Source organism: Aspergillus pseudodeflectus, assembly GCF_044049435.1.
Source record: "Aspergillus pseudodeflectus strain CBS 756.74 chromosome Unknown BJX68scaffold_67, whole genome shotgun sequence".
NCBI classification, from domain to species: domain Eukaryota; kingdom Fungi; phylum Ascomycota; class Eurotiomycetes; order Eurotiales; family Aspergillaceae; genus Aspergillus; species Aspergillus pseudodeflectus.
Genome location: NW_027263843.1, coordinates 24,228 through 49,014, shown reverse-complemented (window position 1 = coordinate 49,014; position 24,787 = coordinate 24,228). Strand labels below are relative to the sequence as shown.

General features: G+C 50.9%; 6 protein-coding genes across 6 annotated transcripts; 2 read left to right on the top strand and 4 right to left on the bottom strand.

The window, feature by feature from the left end:
- The first annotated feature begins 44 nt into the window (after nucleotides 1–44).
- Nucleotides 45–1,265, top strand: BJX68DRAFT_188252 (rhodopsin family protein). Its single transcript, XM_071037331.1, has 6 exons — nucleotides 45–211; nucleotides 360–413; nucleotides 489–522; nucleotides 578–602; nucleotides 682–714; nucleotides 789–1,265. Exons 1-6 carry the CDS (start codon nucleotides 181–183, stop codon nucleotides 1,065–1,067), a joined length of 456 nt encoding a protein of 151 aa, XP_070893921.1. The 5' UTR covers nucleotides 45–180; the 3' UTR covers nucleotides 1,068–1,265.
- A 6-nt stretch (nucleotides 1,266–1,271) lies between these two features.
- BJX68DRAFT_246837 (sodium:solute symporter family protein) lies at nucleotides 1,272–4,315 on the bottom strand. The gene is made up of 4 exons (XM_071041707.1): nucleotides 3,887–4,315; nucleotides 3,483–3,832; nucleotides 3,254–3,426; nucleotides 1,272–3,204 (listed from the first exon to the last, which is right to left on the bottom strand). The coding sequence occupies exons 2-4, from the start codon at nucleotides 3,632–3,634 to the stop codon at nucleotides 1,463–1,465; spliced, it is 2,067 nt and encodes a 688-aa protein (XP_070893919.1). The 5' UTR covers nucleotides 3,635–3,832; nucleotides 3,887–4,315; the 3' UTR covers nucleotides 1,272–1,462.
- Nucleotides 3,743–4,289, bottom strand: BJX68DRAFT_188350 (uncharacterized protein). Its single transcript, XM_071037333.1, has 2 exons — nucleotides 4,103–4,289; nucleotides 3,743–4,014 (listed from the first exon to the last, which is right to left on the bottom strand). The coding sequence occupies exons 1-2, from the start codon at nucleotides 4,144–4,146 to the stop codon at nucleotides 3,813–3,815; spliced, it is 246 nt and encodes an 81-aa protein (XP_070893920.1). The 5' UTR covers nucleotides 4,147–4,289; the 3' UTR covers nucleotides 3,743–3,812.
- A 1,598-nt stretch (nucleotides 4,316–5,913) lies between the features above and the next one.
- On the bottom strand, nucleotides 5,914–8,373 carry BJX68DRAFT_271741 (SEC61-beta family protein; the record flags this gene model as incomplete). The annotated part of the gene is made up of 5 exons (XM_071047028.1): nucleotides 5,914–5,948; nucleotides 6,014–6,350; nucleotides 7,347–7,619; nucleotides 7,673–7,867; nucleotides 7,921–8,373. The coding sequence occupies 5 exons, from the start codon at nucleotides 8,371–8,373 to the stop codon at nucleotides 5,914–5,916; spliced, it is 1,293 nt and encodes a 430-aa protein (XP_070893918.1).
- A 3,609-nt stretch (nucleotides 8,374–11,982) lies between these two features.
- Nucleotides 11,983–15,805, bottom strand: BJX68DRAFT_271740 (Mysoin-binding motif of peroxisomes-domain-containing protein; the record flags this gene model as incomplete). The annotated part of the gene is made up of 9 exons (XM_071047027.1): nucleotides 11,983–12,000; nucleotides 12,080–12,366; nucleotides 12,456–12,885; nucleotides 12,952–12,992; nucleotides 13,047–13,056; nucleotides 13,851–14,916; nucleotides 14,975–15,456; nucleotides 15,511–15,698; nucleotides 15,757–15,805. 9 exons carry the CDS (start codon nucleotides 15,803–15,805, stop codon nucleotides 11,983–11,985), a joined length of 2,571 nt encoding a protein of 856 aa, XP_070893917.1.
- A 1,298-nt stretch (nucleotides 15,806–17,103) lies between these two features.
- Nucleotides 17,104–20,611, top strand: sha1 (putative calmodulin-binding protein Sha1). The gene is made up of 2 exons (XM_071041706.1): nucleotides 17,104–19,965; nucleotides 20,022–20,611. Exons 1-2 carry the CDS (start codon nucleotides 17,280–17,282, stop codon nucleotides 20,405–20,407), a joined length of 3,072 nt encoding a protein of 1,023 aa, XP_070893916.1. The 5' UTR covers nucleotides 17,104–17,279; the 3' UTR covers nucleotides 20,408–20,611.
- The last annotated feature ends 4,176 nt before the right edge of the window (nucleotides 20,612–24,787 follow it).

Sequence of the window (24,787 nt, the reverse complement as noted above, 5' to 3'; positions counted from 1 at the left end):
CCAAGCCACAGCGCGCCACCTCTTGAATAACTGCTGCCTTCACCCTTTCAAGTTCCAACACAACCACACTCGCGCTCTTGATCCTACAAAAGAACCATAACTTCTCCGAAACTAAACCCCGATACGAGAAAGCTATCGATTGCCGTCTGTTTACTCCTCTGGAAAAGCCTCAAGCCAGCCATGGCCATCTGCATCACCTTCGGAACACATGGTTCGTCACTTACCCCAGCCCGCCGTGCCACAGCCGATGGATGGATCCTTCGTCATAGTCCTCCACCAGTTCCAGTCCGTTTCAATTGGCGGACTATATCCACCTCGAGCTTTGGGGGGACCTTATTGACTAACTTGTCTATGTGCAGAGTTCACGTCTATGCTAGAAGGGTATGAGAACGTTAGAGCTTATTGTTACAACTGTATGTTCGCCCTTGGATGCATAGCATCTACTGTGTTTTATCTATGCTCTAGTAAAGACTAACAATTCGATATAGGCCAACATTGGAATGGACGGTGTATAACGAGATGGTATGTTGAGCCCATCTATTCCTAGAGAAGAAAAAAAGCTAACTCAGTTCATCAGGCCGTTCTTCACGATTTGCTTTGTTGTATGGCTCTCGCCCACTCGCTTGGGCACCACCCACCTTCATCCATGGAAACAGAGATACTAACATATCACCGCAACAGCCTCTAATCCCTCTATCAACGCACAAGTACAAGGTAGGCCCTGGCCCCAGCCCTCGTCTTCTCTTCATTACTATAACCAGCCAAGAGCACAACTAACACCCGCTTAGGAAGTAACCTGCTACACATGCCGCTTCACTCAAGACATGCGGTATGCCCGTGAACTCCCAACTCATCGAAATACAACAAGCCCACTAACAGACTCTCAGGGACCGCCCCGACATAAACCCAAACACGCGGCCGCCACCAAATGTATACGGCCCGCAACCTCCGCCACAGGCACACTATGGAGGCTACCCGCCACCACAGCAGCAGCAGCAACAGCAACAGCAGTACCCGCCTGTAGCGTCTGGGGCGGCGTCGCCGCCGCCGCAGGGGTATTCGTATAAGTGAGGCACGATGCTTCGGCGGTTGCCTTTTTCTGTCTTTTTTCTGTTGTTCAGGTTGTTTGAGTTCAAGGGCTCAGCATGCTTTGCGTGGGTTTTCTAGCTTGGTTTGGTGTTTTGTTTTGCCTTATTTTGCTCTCTACTAGTCTATCTACTATTGTAATTGCTTATGGACTATCGGTTCGGTTCTAGGGTAGAGATTAACTCAGAATAAGTGGTTGAAACGTACTATATAATCATATCTTAGGTATAGCCATAACATTGAGCATCGAAGAAGACCTTGAAGTCACCGACAAGAAAACGAGACGGGGTATAATCGAACTGTCACACGCATAGAGGCCAGAACGCTGGCCAAAGAACAAACACAACTGGTTTCTGGAAACCAAAGCCCATCACAATTAAGCAGTCGAATCCGACTTTGCAACATTCTTCTCCGTGGGCGTCGCAACCCCGGAAGTCTCCTCCTCAACCTCCCTCCTTCCATCAAGCGCAGCCCTCTTCCTCCCCATGGCATCATAGTACATTAGCCTCGCAACCCGAACCATGCTACTTCGCCCCTCCCAAAGCGGGAATAGGACGACTCCAAACGCCGTGCCAAACAACCAGATGATCCCCACAACAACCCAGCCCGTGAAGAACTGCTTCGAGAAGACATACGAGCTACCGTACATGGGAATCGGCCAAAGGAGTAAGAAGCAGATGACCATGCCGATGGTGAGGGTGCGCGAAAGGAAGGCGGCCTTGTTGAGCTTGCGGATTTCCTCCTCCTCTTCGGAGGCGCTGGTGTTTTCGCCGGGGACGAGTTCGAGGTCGATGTGGGCGGCTGCGGCGACGTCCGAGTCGTCGACTTTGCGGATCGCGCGCATGGACTCGTAGTCGTAGTTTTGGGGTCCAAAGACGTAGGTGAGGACTGGGGAGAAGACTATAGGCGATAGCAGCGCGGCGACGTTGCCTGCAAGCATGGGGTAGTTGGCGCCCGTAGTCTCGACAGTGAACTCGCCGTATTCGGTCTTTGTGGTGACGAGCCAGGCGATCAGGGACATGGCGAGGCCGAGGACTGGGGAGGCGGCGGCCGCGATCCAGTTCTGGCCCTTCCAGACGAGGGTCATGGCGCCGGGGAAGACGGCGGAGGAGATGATGACGCCCATGAGGAGGTAGAGGTAGCCCATGCCGATTCCGGCGTAGTAGAGACCGGTCGAGAAGCCGGCCATGACGAGGGCGAAGACGATGCAGGACAAGTGGGAGATCCAGACAAGGCGCTTGCCCTTGGCTTCGGGGTTGATGTAGGCTTGGTAGATGTCGTAAGTGAAGATGGAGGAGACGGCGATGAGCTGCGCGGAGAAGGCAGATGTGACGGCCATGAAGATCATGAGAGTCGTGCAGACGGCGCCGCTGTAGCCGAGGAGTTCGACGGCGGCGAAGGGGAGCACAAGACCAGCAGTCACATCAACAGAGGCAATGCGGCGACCTCCCTCAAGGGCGAGGGCGGAAAGGCCCATAGTCGTAGCGCAGAGCCAGGGAATAGCAAACCAGCAAAGACCGCCAATGACATAACCAGGGAAAGCGTGGACTGGGTGAGCAGCAATGGCCTTGTTGTAGTATCCGTTGTCTAGGAAGACAGTACCGAAATTTCCGACCAAGTTGATGACCCAAAATATACCTCCGTCCTTGGACCTCATAGTGAGGTAGCTTCCCTCGGCGTTTCCCTCGACGGGGTGAAGCTGCGCAGCCTGGACCAAGAGATCGTACACCTTTCCTGGAGAGCCAAGCTTGTCACTGGTGGCGTATGCGGAGAAGGAGAAGATGAAGATGATGACGATAATGACGACCGTGTGCATGTAGTCGGTGATAAAGGTAGCCTTGATACCACCGAACAGGGTATAGAGCACCACACCGATTGGCAGAAGGAAACAAGCAGCAGTTGTTGAAACGCCAGTCATGGAGGTCAATACCGCAGAGCCACCAGTGAGCAGCATGGCAGTGACGAGGATGTTGGTCATCAGGCAGAAGACAATGAAGACAATGTGCACCGGTGTGCCATAGCGGGCACGAATCGCCTCGAGGAAGGTATGCGCATTAGGAGCGCGTCTCTTAAGCTCGATAGCTAGGGTTGCAAATAAGATAATCTGAACAGTGGCACCTATCAAAGAGTCAGCGCGAATCTTTTATTAATCCAATGCTAAACTAACCAGATGCATAGAAGAAAGGACCCGAAGTGCCATACTGATAGGCCACAGCAGACGACTGGAGAAGAGTAGCAGCCCAAGTCCAACTACTCACAACAGCAGAGGCAACAAGACCAGACTTGACACTACGTCCAGCCGTGGAGAACATCTCAGAGGTAATGACTTCATGCTGATACCTGTAATACAAACATGTCAGATACCGCTCACGCATTTAGATAGGAGCCAGTCATACCTCTTGAGAGCCCAGGTAATAAAGATCATGACCAGGGCGAAAGCGAACCCCAGCCCGACAATGATACCATATCCGAACGCCTGAGATAAAGGTGCCTCGAAAGCAACAGTCTCCACGCCCTCGGCATCAGGGCCAGCAATGACAGCAACCATCCTGAGTGGGTATACCTAGTAGTACGCAAGGCAGCGTTGCAAGGACCCAAGTGGTGTAAAGAAAGAGGACTAGTCTGCCTCGAATGATCTAGAGATAGAAGAGCTAAAGTATCAAGAAGCGAGCCGGGCAACTGGCTGATATATGTCCCCCAAATCTCCGAACTCGCAACGACGACGATCAACCACGGTCTTGGACAGCTGCGGTAATCAGCAAATTATTGTCCATGGCAATGAGAAATAAGAATGAATCACCATGGCCTCGAGCCAAGGCCCCGACAGGACCTTGATAAGGGCCATCAGTTTCGTAATAGCCATCGAAGCTTGGCAATAGGCTCCCCGGGCAGACTGGAACATGGATCCCTCCCAGGGTTCTCTGGAGTCTGCAGCAGTAGGAGCAGTTAGCAGTGGATGCTCATGACGGAGAAGCTTCAGAGCTTCCTTCGCCCAAGGTCGGCGGCGGGGTCTCACATTATCGTGCCGATAGAGAATGGGCTGAGACTCAGAGCTGTCATTGGCGAATGCTTATCAGCAGAAATATAAGGATTGGGTCAAACGAGGGAGATAAGCCCGTATGATGGGAACCTCGAGAACGGGCGCCGCTCGCCGACGCGCCGTTCCAACTTCATTTTGCACTAACCTGCACTTGTGGGCCTGATATCTCGCGTTCCGCTGTCATTCTTCTTTGTATGCGCTTTTTGCACCTCGATAACGCTTTGGCCATGAGACTCACCTTTAAACTTTTACTCGAATCTGCGATTAATTGATAACCGCACTTTCCGTGTTTCCCCACGGGCTCAATCCTTTGCTTCTGTATGTACTCTTTCATTCGACGAAAATATCCCGGACCACCTGCTCGCTGCAGCCCCTGTTGAGTAACGTCTGAGACTCTGAGTCGAGGTCTCTCCTCTGGAATGCCTATCGTGGTTAGTCGAGCCTTCGCTTAAGACCCCAGGATATGGGGAAGACATTCGTCCTCCGGAGTCGTGGTCGATAGTCCGTTTGTGTACTTTCGACAAAGTTTGTCAGCAGCAGCTCTATGCTATCTATCCTTGGGCTCCAGCTCCAGCGCTTTGCAGAGGATTTGAGACTCAAACCATTATCTCTGGAAAACTCACACATCGGGTAGACTCATGAGCTACCGTGGCTCGATGGTCATGCCTTGTATCAAGAGCTCCAACCCAGATATCATCCCCAGCCAGCCTACAACACCCTCAGTAACCCAAAATAGTAGACTCCGAGTCCTACACCACCCCAGTTCCCACCATGACCATCCCGCCCAATCCACACGGCGGGCCAGTCCCAGTCCCAGTCCGCTCAGCCCTGCAGCAGTCTAGCGTGTGGCAACATGCAGTAATCTCAGGCCTTCGCGTGGCGGGAATCGCATTTGATATCTCGATCTGCTTATCTAACGACTTACCCTAGTCCCCTCCTCAATGTCTAGCTGGCTTTCTGACCGAGCTTTGGGCGGTTCCAATTCGAGCCCCTCGAGCAGCTACCCCCTCATGACTCGCGATTAGCGCAAATGACTGCTCGACTAGCCATGCGGGAGAGTTCGAATCCATGGTCGTGTGTGCGGGACGTGTCAGATCACTGCTTGCTAGCATTTGAGCCACCATGCACTGTAAAACGGCATATCTACCCGGCGATGGTGGTGGACTAGGATTCACCGAGATCTGAAGGGTCTATCCTTGGCTGAAAGGGTTCCAGATTGAACACACATCCCGACAACCTGGCGCCGATAGCGGGGGGCAAGATGGTGGCATCAAAATTCGTACCTGTCAAGACGAGGCTATACGAAGATCGGCAAAAGGGTACTATACATATGCATTGTTTCCCAACTGAACTAAACTGACAAACACTGCACTAACAATATGCCAATCCGAGCACCGAATGCAAACACAATAATGATATCCGAAAGTCTACGCTGCAGATAGGTCTCGGACGTCGAACAGGCGATCTCCAGTAGGTAGAAGAAAGGGGTAGGCGGTTTCCATGAGCTGTGCATCCCAGGCTCGCCGGCGCACGGAACGAAACAGCGGAAGAGGCGCAAAGGGTATATGGTTTTAGAAGGTTCAAAATGTGTTGAGGGAATCAGTTCGCACGCCTCCATCGTCTCATTTCTTGCAGAGTGGGCGTTTGGTATATTCTTCGAGCAGGAATCACAGCCCAGATTCCTCAGAGCCGTGCCGCTCAGAAGAACATCCCTTCCCATTCTGCGATGTCAGGCTCGGCGAATATGGAGGGCGAAAAGGCGACAGAACAGATCATGAAATCGCAATTTAGGAGGAGAATTTGCGGGTAATCTTGGCAATGACTAGACGAGCGCACAAGTTAGTATCGAACAAGACTCAACCCATAAAGCGATGTTAGAGCACATACCATGCAATCCGACAACGGAGAAGATGAAGCCCAAGCTGAGAACGAGGACAACGACGGGGTCAACCCTCAGACCAGGGCTCTCGTCTGTGTAGAGCTTGAGCATAGTGCTGGAAGAGCCACCGGCACCCGCGGCGCGAGTCGAGCTAGGACGAGCATTGCGAAGGGACTCCTTGTGGTCTGCAGCCGCGCGGCGACGCAGAGCAGCCCGGGGACCACCAGGGGGGGTAGGAGAGGAAGGACGGTTGACGGAGGAGACAGCAGAGGCGGTGCCAGCGGACTTGGAGTCCGGGCCTGATTCAGCACCAGAAGTCAAAGGGGAAGCAGCGCGAGCGGAAGACTAAAAACAAATGATCGGGTTAGCCCGATTGCATAGAGTGAGCTTTCAATGAAGCCATGTTGTCGATGGATTCGCCCCCGGGAAATGAAGTAGCGATCGACGAAAGGGACACCTACCATTGTGCGTGAAAAGGGAATTGGACGGTAGAGAAAGACTCGGCGAAAGAAGGTAAATATTACAGGAATAGATTGAAGAATCGAAATAAAGAATTGACTCAGGGCAAGCAGAGAAAGAGGTGAAGAGGAGGAGTGGAAACTGGGAACTGGTGAGGTGAGGTCTGGAGTCGCTCCAAAGAGGACACGCTCACGATTTCCATCCACCAGCTCGGTATTGTCACGTATCGTCAATCTCCCTTTCCCCAGCTTGAACAGCCAACCAGTATTGAATTTTTATTACTTTGATGTATTGGTATTTAATCCCATTGCAACATCAACTGCTCCAACGGTCGAAGGTACCTAGGTACCACTTAGATTAAGTAGTCCTATCCCATTGTACTGGTGGGAGGCTGTCACTGGACTTGATTGTGTAGCTGTAGCTTGTGTATCCCCACGATCAATACTTTGAGTATTGGTAGGTTACTAATAGCCTCCACATTCGCACCAGTTCTACGACATAACAAGAGGTTGGAGTCATGATATTTTTTGTCATAAAATAGTAGCTAGGTAGATCGAAGCAAAAGAAAATGTTCATCAACAAACGCTATGGGTACCTTTAAACAGATAAGTGAAATCGAACAGTCAGGGGCAGAAGGGACCCAGACTGTAGGTATAGAGTAACAGTCGTGACAAAAACCCGAGCAACGTAGGAATAGGTATCATATTGCAAATCTTCAAGACGCCCCAGTTCAATGTCAAGGCCGAAAAAGGCCAATTGCGCAGCATATATAGATTAAGCACGTCGCAATAATCTCAGCGCCGGTGTAGTAGTCGATTGTGCGGAGAATGTCGTTCACGCCGGTTCGATTTTCGATTAATCGATCATCATTCGAGTGGGCACTTGCTCGCTGGCAACGTTCGACAATTCGGTAGAATTGTCGTTCTTCTCCGCATCCTTGCCTTTCTTTTTCTTGTTGATATGGGGTTTCAGCCCCTTGTGGAAGTTGTGCATGCATACACAGGCGTTGATTATAGTCATCACAATCAGAATAAGAGTAATGATGGCGAAGAATGTCAATGACCGTCGGGCAGAAAGGTAGTCGTTGGCGGTAGCTGGCTGGTACATACGAACCAACTTGAAGAGGAAGTATGCCATTGCTGCGAAATACAGGAGCTATCAAAACGTCAGAAGGATTCAAGAATTCAGGAGTATGCTCGGTAATTTACAATGATGACGATCATGCCAATTGTGCTCTCGCGACGCACAAAGAATGCGGCGCAAAGAAGAATCAGGATTGTAACCGGAATAGCAGCAGTGGTAAGTGCGAACTCGATATCTTGTCTGTTGGTGACGATGACCAGGAATTGGACGGTAAACCCGAGGAAGAAGAAGAAATCGAATTTGAGCAAGGCGATGTAAATCTGCAAATGGGTCAGTCTCTCTCTCGAAGTCTCGAAAGTAAAGCACCACACACCTGATAGGTCAGGTAACGACGCTTCATGCGCAAATCGGCACTGATATGCTTGTAGATAGACCATGCAAATTCATCATAAAGCTTCCAGGCGACGAGTACCAACAAAACACTACCCAAAGCAACAACAATTGGAATGATAATCAGGAATGGCTCTGACTGATCCCAAATATCATAGCTAATAGAGTCGTTGTCCGTCAAAACCTTAAGACCCTCCTTGATTTGTTGCACTTGAACAGCTCCATAGATCAATAGACCAATATTGCAAAAACACAACCCGATGATCTGAATGGTGTTTTTGAGGCGGAGGGCATCGTATACAAGAATCAGCTCGTAGATGAATCCAAAGCAGTACAGGGCTAGGAAGGTCGGGATCGTTTTCGCGGCGACGACTTGTTCACCTTGAGGTTGAAGTTGGATCTGGAAGTTGGCGAACACATATCTATCGTAGGCCATGGCGTTAGTGACAAAGATTGAGGTGGGGGAGGGCCGATAAACCATACACTTCTAGGGCAAGCGTGATAATTACTTGAACTAAAGCGACAATGGCGAAGGACCATGTCCACATAGAGTTTGGTTTGTACATCTTCTTGCGTGATGGTGGAGTTGGAGATACATTTGTATACCCTTCTCTCGCGCGAAAGCCCCCGTGACCTCGTCGAAATGTCGGATCGAAAGACCCGCCGAAGAGGGAGTCACGCGAGCCGTGGGAATAAATCTTGACGAACTGCTCCGTTACGGAGCTGGTGTCTCCTAGAATATCGTTGTCGTAATACAGTATGGCGGTTTACCACGGAGGTGTGGTAAAGCAGGCCGAGGGCGACTCGTCGTCGATGAACAGGGTGGAAGGTGAAATGGTATCGACAGTCGCACCCGATCGTTCCCTGGGATCCCTTGCACAGTTTCGTTTTGAAGCCGTCCCAGAGTCAGGAGGGCAAAACTTCCAGGGATGGATGAGCACCGAGGAAGAGCTCCTCAGCGAACATACACTCCCAACAAACCCTCCTGGTAGTCGAACGATAGACTGGGGGTGAGATGAACGAGGAGGAAGCGGTCGCGGGAGGAATCTGGAAGATGAATGGTTTGTATTTTCCCCAGAGGATGCCGGTTTGTTGCCAAGCCGCTCGTGATACGCCGTGTGGTGTCGGGCGGGGAGGCTCACATCGATCGTTGAAGGCGAGGTCGAAGGCTGAGCACCTGCAGGCTGGTGAAGATCGAGGATGGCTGAAGTTTGGTCGAGGGAAGCGAGTGGTGGAAAACGAGAGAATTAAGGATACGAGCGGAAAAGAATGAAGATCAAAAAAAAAGACCAACGGCACTCGGAAATGAAGGCTGGGGAGTCGAGAAACGATGGACAAGGCAAAAAGAGAAAATCGAAGTCTTAAACTGGGGGACGCGAAACAGCGGGCGACTCCGGAAATTCCCAGGGCCAATACACGCAGTGCCTGGCCTGGGAACCACGGTTTAGGGAGGATCCTGTGGGACTGCAAAAAGGACAATTCCAGAACGTCTTCCTTTTGGCAATCCAACTGACAGCTAACGGTGACCTTTTCCAAAATCGCTCTTCGAGTTCCCACTATTATTATTGATCAGGTTTCTTCCCACTCTGTGATTATTGCCGTCAATCTTCTAAAAATACTCGATATCCAACACTCTCGATTGTTGTCCCGTCTTTGGTGGCTCGCATTGTTGTACGACCTCAAAGTGCTTTTTGTTCTTCAACATTCCTGTGCCACAGGAGCTTGAATGCTTAAACATGGTTGAAGACAGATGTACTCCTGTTCTGCTGGCAGCTGCTCTACACTTCCGAGTCCCTCAAGCAAGCTTCTCCAAGTTAAAAACGTGGACGTTCTCTCTTTGCTACACGTCGGTCAGCCTGCCTCTTCAACCAACCCATTAATGTCAGAGTCAGATTGTCAATCTTAAGGGCTCTAGCTATTTTTAGGCAACCTGGCATGCATCTGCAGGGGATCAAGAGCATTTGCCTGAGACCTGTGAGGACGAGTCTGCATTGTAGACACAGAGCCGTCTCGCCTCAGCAACAGATGATAGCTTTCTAGACGCCCTCACACTTCGCTCATCTCCAGCAATAAACCTGCCACGGGACCATGAATGGCGCAATTAACTCTGAAGCCAAGACTTATCTACAAGGACACCCCACGGAAATCTCTTGCATACTTGACACGGGAGCTAAGGCTAAGCTCCAACAGAGCATCCCAGCAACACCCGCTGTCTATTGTTTAACTGAAACCAGACGTCAACCCATCGAACAACAAAGGCAAGAAACATAGTGTTTCTAACCACTTGAGGCTCAAGCCGGAGCTGAATAATTCAAATCGCCAGGATCACGGACTAGCGGTGGCTGTGAGACACGCAAGCCACTCCCCACTGTGCGCGCTGCACAAGCTGTACGAGGTGTGGCTTGGCCGCCTGGCCTCCTGGCCCAAGGCTGATTTTCAGAGACGGATCATGAAGGAGAAATGACTTCTGAAAATGCGAATGATGACATTACGAGAGAAGGTCCATAATCCCCCACCGCTAAGTCTTAAATGTTGAGAAGATGGTGTTCTCCACGTAAGAGCACACTCTATTTAACCGATATAGTAGTCCAAAATGTGCAGAACTGTAGATGCGCTGAATCACTAACATTCTCATTTCGAGCATTGAGACAGGCCTCTCGGATAACAGGTGCTATCAGCCGCACAGGAAAGTGACTGGTCGTATGAGAGAGCTTTCTTGCTTGAGGTGCTGCCGCTGCTGCGCTCTGCAACTTAGATTGAGCCCGCAGGCAGCGTCCTACACAGATTCAGGAACCTGAGCAATGAGCATGCGCAGACACATAGATTGCCGCCATCTACAACAAACAGATGAAGCATTGAACGTGTACCATACGAGAATGGATTGATAAGATTGTCCTCGGCCTCACACAAGCGCTAGTGCTGCCCGTGGACCTCCATACAAGCCCAACGCGGAAGGCGGTATCCAAGCTTGAGCACTCAAAAGTCAAAGAACATCTCAAAATTATTTCGTCCTCTTCCTTTCTTCTCCTCTCCAAGCGCCATCCCCACCAATGCTGCGTTTCTTTGCTACACACGACAAGACCACCACATCTTGTCTCACCAGAGATTTCCCAATCTCAGACGGTGACTCCCTTGCAAATGAGAAATTCGGAGAAATCTTCAAAACCCCACATGAACCCGCTTCGCTCCCACGGCGAAGCCGGTACTACCCTTGAGGGTCTGGTGTGATATCTCGTATACACACCTGCAATCGGCATCAGAAACATCGGGGGGAGCGTCGGGGTCTCCGGGCCTCGGTTGCTCTTTTTCCCCTTGGGAGAGTCGTTGCGAAGATTGTGTGTGTTCGTCCCTTTGGGCGGACATGACACTTTAGTGCAATACGCAGCATACCTTTGCTTTTTCTTTTCCCTCTGGGGGAAGATGGCTGGTATCATTCGATTCCGATTATTCTGGTGGGGATGGTGCTTCACCTCTTTTTTTCTCAGGTTAGTTTGTTCTTCTCTTCCCCTGTTATTTGTGACTGGGAAGGCTGGGAAGGATGGTTTTTGTGGCCTTGCTAATTTGTGGGGTCTGGCCGCCGTGGTCTGTTAGGGGGCTCCGATGGCTAAGGTGGTTGGATGGGTACTGTTGGGTTCGTTGCAGAGCACGAGGGTACAGAGTACACCGAGTACATAATGTCGGAAGCTGGGAGCTGTCGATGTACGAGATAATGTGCATATACATGCTGGGGTTATGCTATCGCTGCATGATGCTATGTTTTAGGATTTCTAAGGCTGTGATACGAATGAAAGCTCTGTATTAGCCCGACCGTCTGACTGTAACCAAGCAAACGTAGAACTCCGTCAATCGCTCGATGTCTAGACTAGAATGGACATTATAGTAGGCTTAAGTTCTACCTCCATGGGACAGCTCGTCAACATTCAAGGGATATTTTTGAAGGACAGTAGTAGAAAAAAAAATAGAGCTGTAATCGTTGCCTTCTGAAGCATCCCCCTTCATGGTCATAAAATGGTTCGGTTTTCTTATATTACCCTGTTCACCTCGTTTATTCCTCATCGCCGATCTGCAGATAGATCCGTCAGTACATCTTCCTCAAGAAGACTATCGTAGTAGCCTCTGAGACTGGACATGCTATCACTTACCTTGGGAGCGAGGTAGAACCTCAAGTGGCCGCTTCCAAGACCATATTCGACGAGGAGAGGTACCTCCTGGGAGAGGCACAGGCTCACCTTATCCGAGAGATTAGTGGCCTTGCAGAAGTTGACGAGGTACTTGAGGGAGAATGTGAGGGCGACGGGTTCGCTGAGGACAATGGAGACGTTCTGCTCGGGCTTGTCGACGCTGGTGTGTTGGCGGATGGTGACGGAACCGCTGCCAATGTCACCCTGGCAGGAGAACTTGACGCCTTCCTTTGTGGCCTCGATCACGACTATGAGGACGACTATGGTTAGATAGTGTTTCGAACGAGATAGAGCACGGCAAACACCGGCGTCTAGTATAAAGAAAATGGAAACCTACCGGACTCAGAGAGGTTATTCAAGTCTCTGCAAATTCGTTGAAACTCGCTCGCGGGCATCTCCACTGTAGCAGCGTACTCTGTGTCGGGGATAGCCAAGTGCTCTTGGTCGATATCCATCAGCTTAATATCATACTCGCTCAGCCTGTCCGTCTCCGAGCTCTCGAACATCAGGTTGACAACATCCGGGGAGTCATCCGCCTTGAGGGTGAGAATGTCGTCGTTCTGAGCAGCCCGCAGGACCTTGGTCAGGGAGACCAGGTCGATACCGAGGGGGATGTTGCGGTCGCAGCGGTAGGGGGAGAAACCCTCGGCCTTGAGCAGCATGGACACGAGGGCGACGTGGGAGTTATCCATGGCCTGGAGGGCAATGCCGGAGTCATTGCAGTCGAAGTTACAGTACTGCACGAGATCTTTGATGGCGTCGACGACCTGAAAGAGGGGGCGGGTGTGAGTGATTCGTTTGATGAATTGAGAGGACGGTTATGGGTAACGTACGCGCTTGAGCAGACTGGCATGTTCTAGGCGAGCTTCCAACACTGTTCTCGTGGTTAGACACGTTTCAAAGAACGGGCTTGTTCGCGGTCTCTTACTCTTGCTGTGCTATGTGGTGTTGAGTGTGGGTGCGGTGAAGGAGTGAGGTGGATGAAGAGCTAGAGTAAAGGGCGTTCAGTAAATTCTGGAGGCGTGCCTTCAAGTTAGACGGATGTGTTTAGGATCCTGGGTATCTTGTAAAGCTCACAGGTGATTATAAGGGAGAATTGGCTGGAGTTTGAGAAGGAGCTGGGAGATTTGAAGGTAAAGAGGGCAGGCCGTGAATTTCGCGTTCGAGGGTGGGGAACGAACACGCGTGAAGGTCGCGCGCGCCTCCTGCCTGAGGCGAGGTAATATGAACATTTTGAGCTTAGTCCCAAGGCAGATAGAGGCTCGTGTGCTCTGCAGAGCTAGCTGCCTGAGAAAAGAGAATACCTTACTCAATTTAGTTGTTATTAATAGCAATTACCAATATAAGTATACACTTTGATACAGGAACGAAATCATCTGGCATCTGTGGCGAGTCTTCTCCAGGGCAACACGTCCGCGATGTCCTTATAATAACACAGGCAATGTACAGGATAATGTACAGAACGAAGAGAAAACGTATCCAATCCGAATTAGATATTGACCAAAAAGAAATGAAGTGAAAATCCACAAACGCCAAGCTCCGACCAATTCTATACAGTCTGGGTATCAATCGCGCGATTGGGACTGAGCGACAAAGAAGGGTAAAATATGTGCAGAGTTAAGGAAAGTTTGTAAGGCATCCTGGCAGACAATGGAGGCAGATTCGTAACAGAGTCGTATCAGAGGCTTGTAACCCGCTTGGAGTTTCCAGTTCGAGGCCGCTGTTTAATCACCATCTCAAGCTCCTTGAGCATGTTTGTATTGGCATCCACGCGGTCTCTTGCAGCGGCCTGTTTAGCTCGATCCTCTTTTACACGCGCAATGCGCTCTTCTCGAGTAAGGGAAGCCCTTTTATTTCGTGCAGGGAGAGCAACCGCCTCGAGTATCTCCTCAACATCGTCAATGCTGTAGGTTATGCCGGAAACAGGCCTGCTCTCGCCGTTCAAAGCCTTCAGCGCATCGGATGGACTGCCCTCTACTGCGGTGGTGCCACCTAGACTTGGTGTTGGTGACAAGGGGAAAAGCCCGCTCGGTGGACGTGAGCGAGAAGCAATCGAATCCTTGTCTAAACTCGTCATGAGGTTGGATTTTCCAGCCTCCCATTCCTCGAGTAGACCTCGGATATCAGTTCCGATCGATTCATATTGAGCCAGCAGCGACGCTTCGAGCTCACTGCTGTCAGCACGATCAAGGTCGCCGGTAGATGCCTCTTTGAAAATGTGCATTTTGGCGTGAAGCGCACGGATTCCCTGAGACAGAGAATTCAGCTTCCGATACTGAGCCCGCAGATTATCCTTGTTTGGAGAAGCTGTTGGCAGTGGAGATGGAGGGGCGACTGCATCTGTACGATCATCTTCATCGAGAATGCTAGTGACTTTCTGCATGTTGTCGCCTGTAACCTTGGCCAGGTTCCGCATCTGTTCAACCGCGGTACTCCATCTGGTGATATCGGAACCGTCGCCATCGGCTCCAAGAGCCAAAAGACAGCAAAGAATACTCTTTCTAACAAGATAAAGCCTTCCAAAAAGGGTGCGGAGGCCGCGTAAGGAATATTGGTCTTCGGTTTCTCTATCGGCAAATGTGGTCTCGGCTTCCAAAAGATCTGCTTGCGAAACGTCGTAGATGTCGTAATATTTTTCAAGGTTGGCGTTGTCTGTTAGAGGTTGTAGGATTTGTTGCGTTTGAAGGTAGTGCTCTAGCATAGAGTAAAAGCACTCGGATACGGCGCGACGGAGTCTCAAGCATCTTCGGATCTGGCTTTGATCCTCGAGTCTGGTCACCGGAGGTAGCGGGGTGCTTCTATAAACAAATTAGGATCTAGTACGTTATATATTCAGACGCGCAAAGAGGAACCCACATGCGGTAGCCTCTCGAGACCAGTTCCACCTCTTGTATGAACACCACTGACGCTGAAGCTGCAGAGTCGAATCCCTGCGCATTGCCAATCAGGAGCACAGCCGCATCGACGGCTTGGTGTCGCAGATATTTGAGCCACTGGCGTCTCGCAAAAGCGTAGAATAAGACTCCAATGACCGGGAGTATCACCAACAAGACGCCGACTTTCCGAGTACTGAAACCCGCCCCGGTTCGAGGTCGACTCCAGCTTAATAGCCAGGCAATTGAGAAAGAAGTCGAAGCTGTTACAAATACGCCCTGAAGGCCAACAGTTGTAGTGATAGAGGGGAGGTCCGTTGCATTCGCGGTAGATAGTACATCGGCGGCCGAAGTGTATGAGGGGGCGCTGTGTTCGTTCAGAAGTTGCGATGCAACGATAACATAGCCGAACTGTTCCAAGAATCTCTCGTTGTCGCTCCGTCCGATGCGTGAGTTCAGGGCGGACTAGTATAATCATGTTAGCATGCCCTGTAGACGGCTGTTGGATCTTAAACCTACTGCGCAGACATCATAGATCCGACCCAGAGCAGCTGTCTGACGTGAGGCCTTGAGGTTCAGTGGTTTTGGTAGCTTGTTCCGTATACGAGTTTGGAATTTCGAGGCTCCTCGCGGTGCGAAGTCGGCGGCGGTCGAGTCCGATAAGTCGTTCTCTTTCACTGTCCAGTCCGGGTTATGTTCGCCTTCCCCTGAAATTCCAGACACGTCAGCTTGTTTCCCCCGTCGAGCTGAGGCCCACCGACTAACCTCGAAGATATTCGGCCAACGGCGAATTCTCATAAACCAAAGCTTCCATGACTTGTGTTCATTCCGTGTGCTTCGTGGGAGGCGGCAGCGTTCGGCGTTGGTGGATTCGGGGCGATGTCGATTAAGATGAGGAAGGCGTATTATAGACGGATAACGTATGGACTAGATATAGACGAGGGGCATATAATCGGGAGTAGCGTGCTATTCCAAAGCCATCTCTTTCAACTCCTGAGAGCGCCGCTCGCTGGCCTAAAGGGGAGGGAGTATCAGCAGGTCGGGGAAGTTGTGCGCGTGAGATTAGAGCTCCGAATGCAGGCAGGGACGGATTTATCGTATCGAGAAAGGTTATCGTGAGTAGGATAATCCCCCTGGAGAGTAAACACCGAATATGCAAGACAGAAACCGGTGCAGGGCCACGTTGAAGATCACAGGCCGTCTGACGGCGTTTCTGGGGAAGGGGTAGAGTGGAAAGCCGCCGGCGGTCGAATCGGAGGCGGAATCACAAGGCGTTAGACGGCCTGGCCGGAGCTACTTCTTCGAGGAGTTAACGACTTCAACGGGCCTGGGCGACTCGCCCCACTGTCAATCCGAGACCTGAATGAACGCTTTCACTGACTTCTCAGGCACATCAACAAGCAGGAGCACGAGGGGCCCGCGATATACGCAAGGGATTGTCAGAGAGTTATATAATGTTGACCAGCTCGTTCCCACGAGAGGCTCTCGTGAGAATCTCCGCAGTGGGCCGAGGTCCCCAACCGCAGCGCAAGGATGATTTCAGGTGTTAACTACATTGGTTCTCCCTCGGATCCTTCGTCGAGCATAACGTTTGTTTCAGGTTGACGTAGAGGCAGATCGATCGCCTCAGACTGGATGTCGCCCAGCGTCCAGTGACACTCACCGCGAGCGACGGTCAATCAAGGGATCACTATGACAAAACAATACTTGATAATCAGGTCTTCGCTCTTGCACATTTATAGTCCTTGTATGATATAGGACATTTGATATGGGGCTATCTCGTCCATAATCGCCACAACGCGAGAGACAACTTGAAACTGTGTTAGGAATATCGGGTCAGAGTCCCAAAAATATATACTTCTCCGCAGGTTCCATTCCCTCGATGTAAACTCCACCATCAGAAAAATCGCTTGCCTCCTATTATGTACGTCATAATTTGCATTGTTTTCATTATGAGATTAACTCAGCTACAAGTGCAGACACATGCAGCTGTAAGTCGTATTTCTGGTGATGCTGTACCTCATCATTGCCTGAGGCCGAGACGCGTTGCACGGGCAACGAGACCATCAACATCGCGTCCCCGAAGATGCGTCGAGACTCGAACACGCATATCGATTGTGAAGAGGAAATTATCCCACCCGGTTCTTCCTCTTTAAACTTAAGGACAGCTCTTAATTTCTCATCCAATCTCCTGTATCCGATATTTTCAACCCACGATCCGGACTTACATCCCTTGCTCGTGGCCGCCGAGTCCGATCTAGTTTGAGTACTCGATAGGCGGGCCCTCTATGATTCTAACGTTCACACCTACCGCGATAAGTTCCAATATGTCTAGTTTACTTCTCGAAGTTGGAACTCCCTGTCCGAGGCGCTCGAAAAACTCAACACCTGGAGACTCTACCGGGACGGGAAGCGACTCATTCGGCTTGTGGGACGACAGCCTCGGAAATTACGACGACACCAAGAACATCGACTTTACCACGGAGATAAGAGCGCCTATTCCGACAGGAGCTAAACCAAAGCGAAGGTCAAAGGCCAGTACCTCTTTTATCATCCACAGCGATTACGAGGAGAAACCAGCGGCCATCAAGCAGAAGCGGGAAATCAAACCGGCTCTTAGTGCTGCGAACCGCAAAACGTCGTTACTCGCGCAGCCTGCACAGAGGTTTCGTCCTCGAGTCAGCTTTGCTCCAAGTCCCGTCAAGCATTCACAGCAGCGCAATGAAGTTGAGCCGATAAAGCGAACCACAAAGCCGAGTGTGCACAAGAACAATGAGCTTCTCCGGCGGATTAGTGGTGAGGGTGAGGGTGAGCTGGGCAAAGACGTTATGAAGAAGGATGTACGACGAAACACCATCTATATTCCCCCGGAAGACACAACCGTGGCGAGCCTGTTCATGGGTCTTTTTAGCCCGCTCAAATCTGGAAATTTGAACCACGTAGCGGAGCTCACGGAGATCAACAGCCTGGGATCTCAGATCGCGAAAAAGCAGCAGGCGAAACAGCAACTTGCGTCGTCCCCAGGTCGCATTCCACTACAGAATAGCTCGAAGGTACTTCAAGAGTCAAACGGCACAGTCGATATCCCCGGGAAGAATGGAGGCAAGGAGAACATACCCCCTGGAATGGTCCTCGTTGGCGCCAAGGGAAAGAACCTACAAACGTCCAAGTGCATCGACTCCGCCGTTGACGAGCTAGCTGCTCTGAGCTTGACGGATAAGGAGTCTCGAGGCATACTTGCATCTGCCCAGACTGTCACCAAGCCACTCGCGACGAAGACGGTCAATATCGCTGCGCAAAAGACCAAAAAGAGCCAGGACATGTCCAAGCTTTCTGTCAGAGGTGGTGCCGGGGTGAGAAGAGGGTCGAATTCCGGAACTAAGGATACAGGCAGAAGGACTTCTACCGTGTCGGACCCGCTTAGTGCTTCAAGGTCTGGAATGAACCCGTCAATTAATCGGAACAGCTCGAAACATACCAAAAGCGAGTATCCCCCGGTACCGCAGGGAATCACGAATCCATCAATGTACGATGACAATTGGCTTTCTCACCAGGAAGTCATATTGACACAGTTAATAAATGGACTGTTTGACGAAACAAACGGCATTACACAAACAGACGACCCTGCCGTCCTTCGACGCGAACTACTCCTCATCTACCAAAGCCCGTCCTTTACAGATTTGTACAAGAGGCTACAATCTTCGCTGCTGTATGGTGCCCTCAGCATCCCCAAACATGTCTTAGCGAAGAATAGCCGACTGAGGCACGACCTGGGATTGAAGCGGAAGTATATTGATATTTGGCTTCAGACATATGAACCCAGAGCCTTGAAGGGCGCATTGGAGACCGTCACTGGCAGGATCATCCCGGCCTTTAAGCCTAGTTCTAGCATTCAGAGCGCTAGCGAAGGCTCTCCGAATGCGGAGAAGGCACTAAGGAGGAGACTCGAGAAGTTTCTGGGTGCATTCTTGGTACAAAATCAGGATATGGATACCAGTGAGAACAGCGCCGAGGAACCCGAGCCCCTGGGCAATGCGTATCGCCGAACCGTCCTCCGCAGCATTATGCTGGTTATCCTGTTGGACAAAGCGAGGCTCACTCCGAAGACATCACTATCTCATTGTTTATTCCTTGCCTCGTCACCTTACAAGTCGTCTTCTGCTGTGCTTCAAGTATTAACCCGGTTTCTACTCCCGTCATGTGGCGATATCATCAAAGCCCTAGGCCAACTGGACTGTCAAGTATCATACCAGCAGCATCCGCTCGAGGAGTACGAGTACGAAGTTTCCAACCTCGCGGTCGATCTGAGGGATGGCATCAGATTGACAAGGATAGTGGAGTTGCTTCTCTATCCCCGTACTCCGCCCGATAACTCCTGTGATGTGACACTCTCCGAGATGAGGTTATCTAAGGACTCCACAGATGACTCCCGCTGGCCGCTGTGCCGTCGCTTGAAATTCCCCTGTTTGAGCCGTACAGTCAAGATGTTCAACGTCAGAGTCGCTCTGGATGCATTGGCCTCCAACAGAGAGGGCAAACGGCTTATCAACAACATTCGGGCTGAGGATATCGTCAATGGACACCGCGAGAACACTATTGCTCTATTATGGGGCCTTGTCAGCAAATGGGGTCTTTCTGGACTCGTCGACTTGGGCGACCTACGAACAGAGATAACGCAGTTAAAGCAGCGAGCTATATCTCGACATGAACTTGAAACTCAAAATAATGAATCGACTGACCACGGCGAGAATGGTGAGGCTGCAGTGATGCTGAAGCAATGGGCCTCACTCCTTGCCCAGCTACATAGCGTACAATCTAGCGTCACCACAAAACTGGGAGACAGCAAAGTCTACGAGTGTATACTGGACGAATACGAAGGATACATCCTCAGCCAGAACCAGTTCGATCTATCCAACGGATGCAAAGCATCTTTGGAAGACCGCCTACGAGCTCTAGGATGCAGCACGCAATTTAGTGAGTCTGCCAACCACCCCAGAATCAAAATATCCTTCTAACAAGTGAAACCACAGTCCGCCTTGTCTCCCCAAGACGCACTTCCCACATTCCTGACACAAACTCCAACACAGGCGCCATAGCCTTCCTCTGCTCCCGGCTCCTTCCAGCCACGAAACAAGCCCGCGCAGCCATCGTCCTCCAAAACGCATGGCGACGCGTCCTCCGTAACCGCGAGAATAAACGAAAAATCGCCGCAAGAGACATCGCACGGCAGTGCGCTGCCGTCGTGCAGACTAGAGACCGGATCCTCTGGGCGAAGAATGTCATCGTGCATTGGTGGAGAATGAGCAAGTCGAAACGACGGAGAAGGGCGACTGCGACGAGGAGAGTCACGCATGGGAGGAAATCTCTCATGACAAAGACCACGACGACGAGGATTCCCCTGCGTTGTGGGACGTGATCTTCATCTCTCCTGGCTTTGCTGAATTTTATGTTGGGTTTTGGTTTTGGGGACTAACTCTTTCGCAAAACTTGGCCACGTACTCAATTGAGTGTCTTGCTACATTTCGTGTCGAGTTGGAACTTCGGCCTGCCTATTGTCTGGCAGGTTACGCTTACTCAATACTTTCGTTGGTAGTTTCTTTTCTTTCTTTCTCAGCTTTCTTTGTATCTCATTTGTTATCCCATTGCATACTTTGAAACGAACAGCCCAAGAATGATACACACACATAGACACAAGCCAGCGTCTCACTAGTCGTCGCAGGCAGTGCGTCGTCTACCCTGTAGATCTTGGGCAGCTGCTGGACCCATTGGCAGAATAAAGGGCCAGCAGTAGCGTGGAGACTGGATAGAAGGTGGGAAAGCAGCGTGGCCCCATGTCTGACCCCGACTCCCCGAATTGGAGTCTACTACGGAGTAAACCCTGACTCGTAGGAGTTACAAAATCCTGGCCTCTCTCCATCCTTCTCAGTTTTCACTGGTCCAGGCAGTTCGCAGCGGTTGCTGTAGATACATAGCCAGCCTGTGCCGTGCCGCGTCGCGCCGTCGCGTCTTGCGTGAACGAAGCCTCGATCTGATTTGAGATCAAGAAGCATTTCCCGAATCGGCAGTTGAACAGGTTCTGAACCTTGAGGGTAATTAGGTAGCCGCATAAAATATCCGATCAGCACCTAGTAAGCACCCTCCCTCTACATACCTTCGAATGTATGTAGAAACTGAGGCTTAGCAAACAAAGGCCATGCATCTATTTACCTGGCTACCACCAAATCGAGGTCTAGCGTGCGTGTATGTATGCGAGTCCACGAATGTTCTGACGCAAGCACTAAGCATCAAGTCCCTGCCTGGCCTGGGCTGGAGTCAAGAACGAAAATCGATGAATTGAGCTGCGTGATTCGACTATATATTTGGAATTTTTGCTCCGAGTGCGATGAGTGGTAGGTTGCGCATGGCATGGCATTTGTTGCATTGCCACTATCAGTTGGCGAATCGTGGGGTTGGTTGCTGATTGATGCGCGATAGATTGATGGGCTTATTCTGGTGCCTGTTTCCTCCGCCTCGTTGATCATTCTTCGCAGAGGAAAAGCTTGCAGACAAATCTCCAAGAGAATCTCATGTCGGTACTTGACGGGTTGGAAAGCACTGACAAAGGATATAATGGAGTATTAGGCATGTATTCATAATGGAGTAGAGGATGATGCGGTGAAGCCAGTCGAAGCCAGAGCCGGATCGGGTAGAGAAGGAAGGATGGAGATGACATCATGGGGCTGGGCTCTTTTCGCCAAAGAAGGCTGGGTATAGACGACTGTCATGTTTCTGTTCTGTCACGATGGATCCGATTCATTTCATTACTCGGTGAAATATACACCGATGATGTCTTGTACTCTGGAGACTCGGTGTTGATGTGGACTGTCGTCGGTTTCTAGTTGTGGAGGCTGACGATCACGATTCACGATCCAGGCAGCGATGTCATCGTCTCAGTCGAGGCCGCGGCTCATCTCATTCGTATTATGACATGATATAATTAGTAGACTCTAGTAATGTCTCTCTGGCGCCTACTTTACCCGATCGGTGCTTGTCTTACTTACCTATAGTAAGTTAGATATCGCAGCCACATCGTCATTTAGTCCTACAACTGGAAGCTTCCGTAATTCCGTCAACGACACGATTCGGTCGGACACAAGGAATACCACTCGCTCGCTCGCTCGTAAGGCTTACCTGGAAGGCGTAGACGGCGCACTAGTCCTCCTATGTGGAATCGGAAACATCATCCAAGACCCGTCATCCATGTCATGACTCGGACCGAGCCCTCATTCCACGTTTGGCAAGGCGACTATTTCCGTTCCGTGCCCTGTCTATACTCGCCCGTTGCTAAGTATGTCATCAGTCAGTCAGTCAGTCAGTCAGCCGCCGCGTTCGCGGTTTTTTCTCGGTGAATCGCGTCAATATCGGCTTTCTCTGCTGTTTTTGGGATTGAGTCGATTGACATCGCATGGGACCTGGGCTGAGATGAAGCACCTGAGGCGCCACCCTTGCAATTGCGGGGATACAGGGGCACCCTACAGAGTAGGGCAGAACCGGTTGGATCCCGGCGGGGCATTGGGATGACATCGTTGTAATAAACTGTATCCCTGGGCCCAAGTGATGTATATCGCCGGTCCTATGCGGAGTAGCTGGAAGGGGTTGCTATCGCAGGGAGTGAGGGATCCTTGATGAATATGCGATATGTGGTATAGCTGGGGTGAAGACCCGAGGTAGTATGAAGATCAGTTTGATATGCGTACAATAAGGTATTGTATCAGAGTTTTTTTGATGAGAAAATCCTCAGTTGAAATGGGATAGGTACTTGTTTGAAGAGTGCTGGAACCCTTGCTTGAGCATGCGATGTGAAAGTCGTGGCATCCATTCAAACGAGTGGATTGCACTTCAATGCCTAGTAGGACAACAGAATGTATTGCTGCTTTGGTCAAACAAATTGTCGCTTCATTATTATTGACAAGCGAGTCGTCATTGCCGTCGTCATAGTTATGGGTGTCGAGGCATAGCAGCGGCCTCATTGATCCGTGCCATAGCTGTGACATGCTTGGCTCGACTTCTTGCGCATAATGTCTCAGGAAGGAGGATGCCTGCTTAAGCAATCAATAGATGTCGAAACAGGGGGTAGAGAACGTATGAAGTCACTTAACGAATACTACGTGTGGATGAAGATGCTGCGGATTTGACCCCAGCAAGCTGTTGGAGACCCAGTCAGTATGCTTACCACTTGATCATGAGATCTAATTCGCCGACTATAGATGAGCTGATACCTTAGCTGGCGAGAGCCAGCGCAGGGGTAGCATTGTGATACTCGGGGTGGTACAGTTGTATACCGGCCCTGTCCTAGATCTTGCGGGGCGATAGTGTACCATGCTGGCCATGTAACCATCCATCAACTCACCATTGGTAAAAAGTACATCACGCTCCCTCTTGTTCCAAAATCGGGGAGCAGGTGATGTGTTCTCCCCTGACCCTCCTATTTTTTCTCGAGGGTCAAGACTCAAGCCTCTCCAAGGCTCAGCACGATGACAAGAATGCCAAGATCGCTGGTTCATCATATTAGCTCCAGCCCGGCCAATTAGTCAACGCCATTAACAAAAATAGCACTGATAAGGATTTGATTGACGATCATCCAAAGCGGCAATTGTAGAAGCTTGGCATCATGCCTCCTGAATTCTGATGCCTTGAGTTTTCAACTTTCCGACAAGAATCGAGTCGCAACTCTGGCAACGTATGACGAGTGGCTTGGACGAGAGCGCGGAGTGTCTGCCAAGAGAGGATTGCGAACAAGACACGTCGATCTCCGGTCTTACTTGTTTGGTGAGATTGCTTCGGAGCCTGTTAGGCAAAGGGATGACGACGGTAGTATGTATGGATGTCACCGGGAATAAGTCTGTATCTCCGGCGTCCAACTTCTGAGGCATGCCACTGCCAGAGCGAGCGCCCCGACCGGAAGAACCACCCGCATGTGCCTGTATATGACAATGATGACTGGATCTGGGCGTTATTGTGAAGAAGGTTATGAAGATTACCGACCGGACGACCCCGCCCCCGGGGCGCCCAATCCTCGTTCTGGTATCGCCGGGCCCGCTGCATTCCGTAGGGTAGCGCGTCCCTTGTTTTCTTTTTTGAACATCATCTCCTGGCTGCTGGGCACGATGAGGAGCGGACACTTGCCAGTGACCACTTGAAAGAAGGGAGCAAAGTCTGAACGCCGGATCGCCAAGACTGTTTATGCACCATTATGGGCAGATGATCGACGATGATCTGCCGCCAACAGGAGGGTTGACGACCGGAATATGCGCCCCTTATTCCTCATACGGACTCCGAGAGTCCCGACGTGCGGACGCTCGCCAGTTTGCGCGGCTGCCAAGTTTCGTCTCTCGGACTCAGCGCCGCGCGCGCCTCATGCCAGCTTCCCTCTTACCGGGATTCGTGAAACTCTGTGCTCAGGATGTCGTTGCGAAATTTGAAATAGCTCTTGGCGGGTTGCTTGGCAGAGCTTCGTGCACTTTGAGCCTGTGACTCCGTCCTGGGTAACATTGGACAAGCAAGGAGAAGGCAGCGAGCAATGCGCAGAATCAATTACTCCGTCCACAGAGTTGAGGAAACACCTAAGCGCCGAGCGGACGTTCTGCCTCGTCCGGAGTTCTGAAAACCATCCGATGTTGACATCAAGGTGATTGTAGGCCGCAGTCGTGGTTGCAGTTGCAATCTTTCCTCGTCCACAGCCACCATTCTTGCATTCCTGTCCTCTTGGCGCAGGAGACGGGTGCTCCGTTGTACAAGACAAGGAGAGGGCGCGCCC

Excerpts from the sequence above, each read along its gene's own strand:
- BJX68DRAFT_188252 (XM_071037331.1), top strand. The coding sequence starts at position 181 with ATGGCCATCTGCATCACCTTCGGAACACATG. Across the intron at positions 212-359 it reads CATCACCTTCGGAACACATG|AGTTCACGTCTATGCTAGAA; the intron begins GTTCGTCACTTA and ends GTCTATGTGCAG. Across the intron at positions 715-788 it reads TATCAACGCACAAGTACAAG|GAAGTAACCTGCTACACATG; the intron begins GTAGGCCCTGGC and ends ACACCCGCTTAG.
- BJX68DRAFT_246837 (XM_071041707.1), bottom strand. The coding sequence starts at position 3,634 with ATGGTTGCTGTCATTGCTGGCCCTGATGCCGAGGGCGTGGAGACTGTT. Across the intron at positions 3,427-3,482 it reads ATTACCTGGGCTCTCAAGAG|GTATCAGCATGAAGTCATTA; the intron begins GTATGACTGGCT and ends TTTGTATTACAG. Across the intron at positions 3,205-3,253 it reads TCCTTTCTTCTATGCATCTG|GTGCCACTGTTCAGATTATC; the intron begins GTTAGTTTAGCA and ends ACTCTTTGATAG.
- BJX68DRAFT_188350 (XM_071037333.1), bottom strand. The coding sequence starts at position 4,146 with ATGACAGCTCTGAGTCTCAGCCCATTCTCTATCGGCACGATAAT. Across the intron at positions 4,015-4,102 it reads TTCTCTATCGGCACGATAAT|ACTCCAGAGAACCCTGGGAG; the intron begins GTGAGACCCCGC and ends CTACTGCTGCAG.
- sha1 (XM_071041706.1), top strand. The coding sequence starts at position 17,280 with ATGATTCTAACGTTCACACCTACCGCGATAAGTTCCAATATGTCTAGT. Across the intron at positions 19,966-20,021 it reads AGGATGCAGCACGCAATTTA|TCCGCCTTGTCTCCCCAAGA; the intron begins GTGAGTCTGCCA and ends GTGAAACCACAG.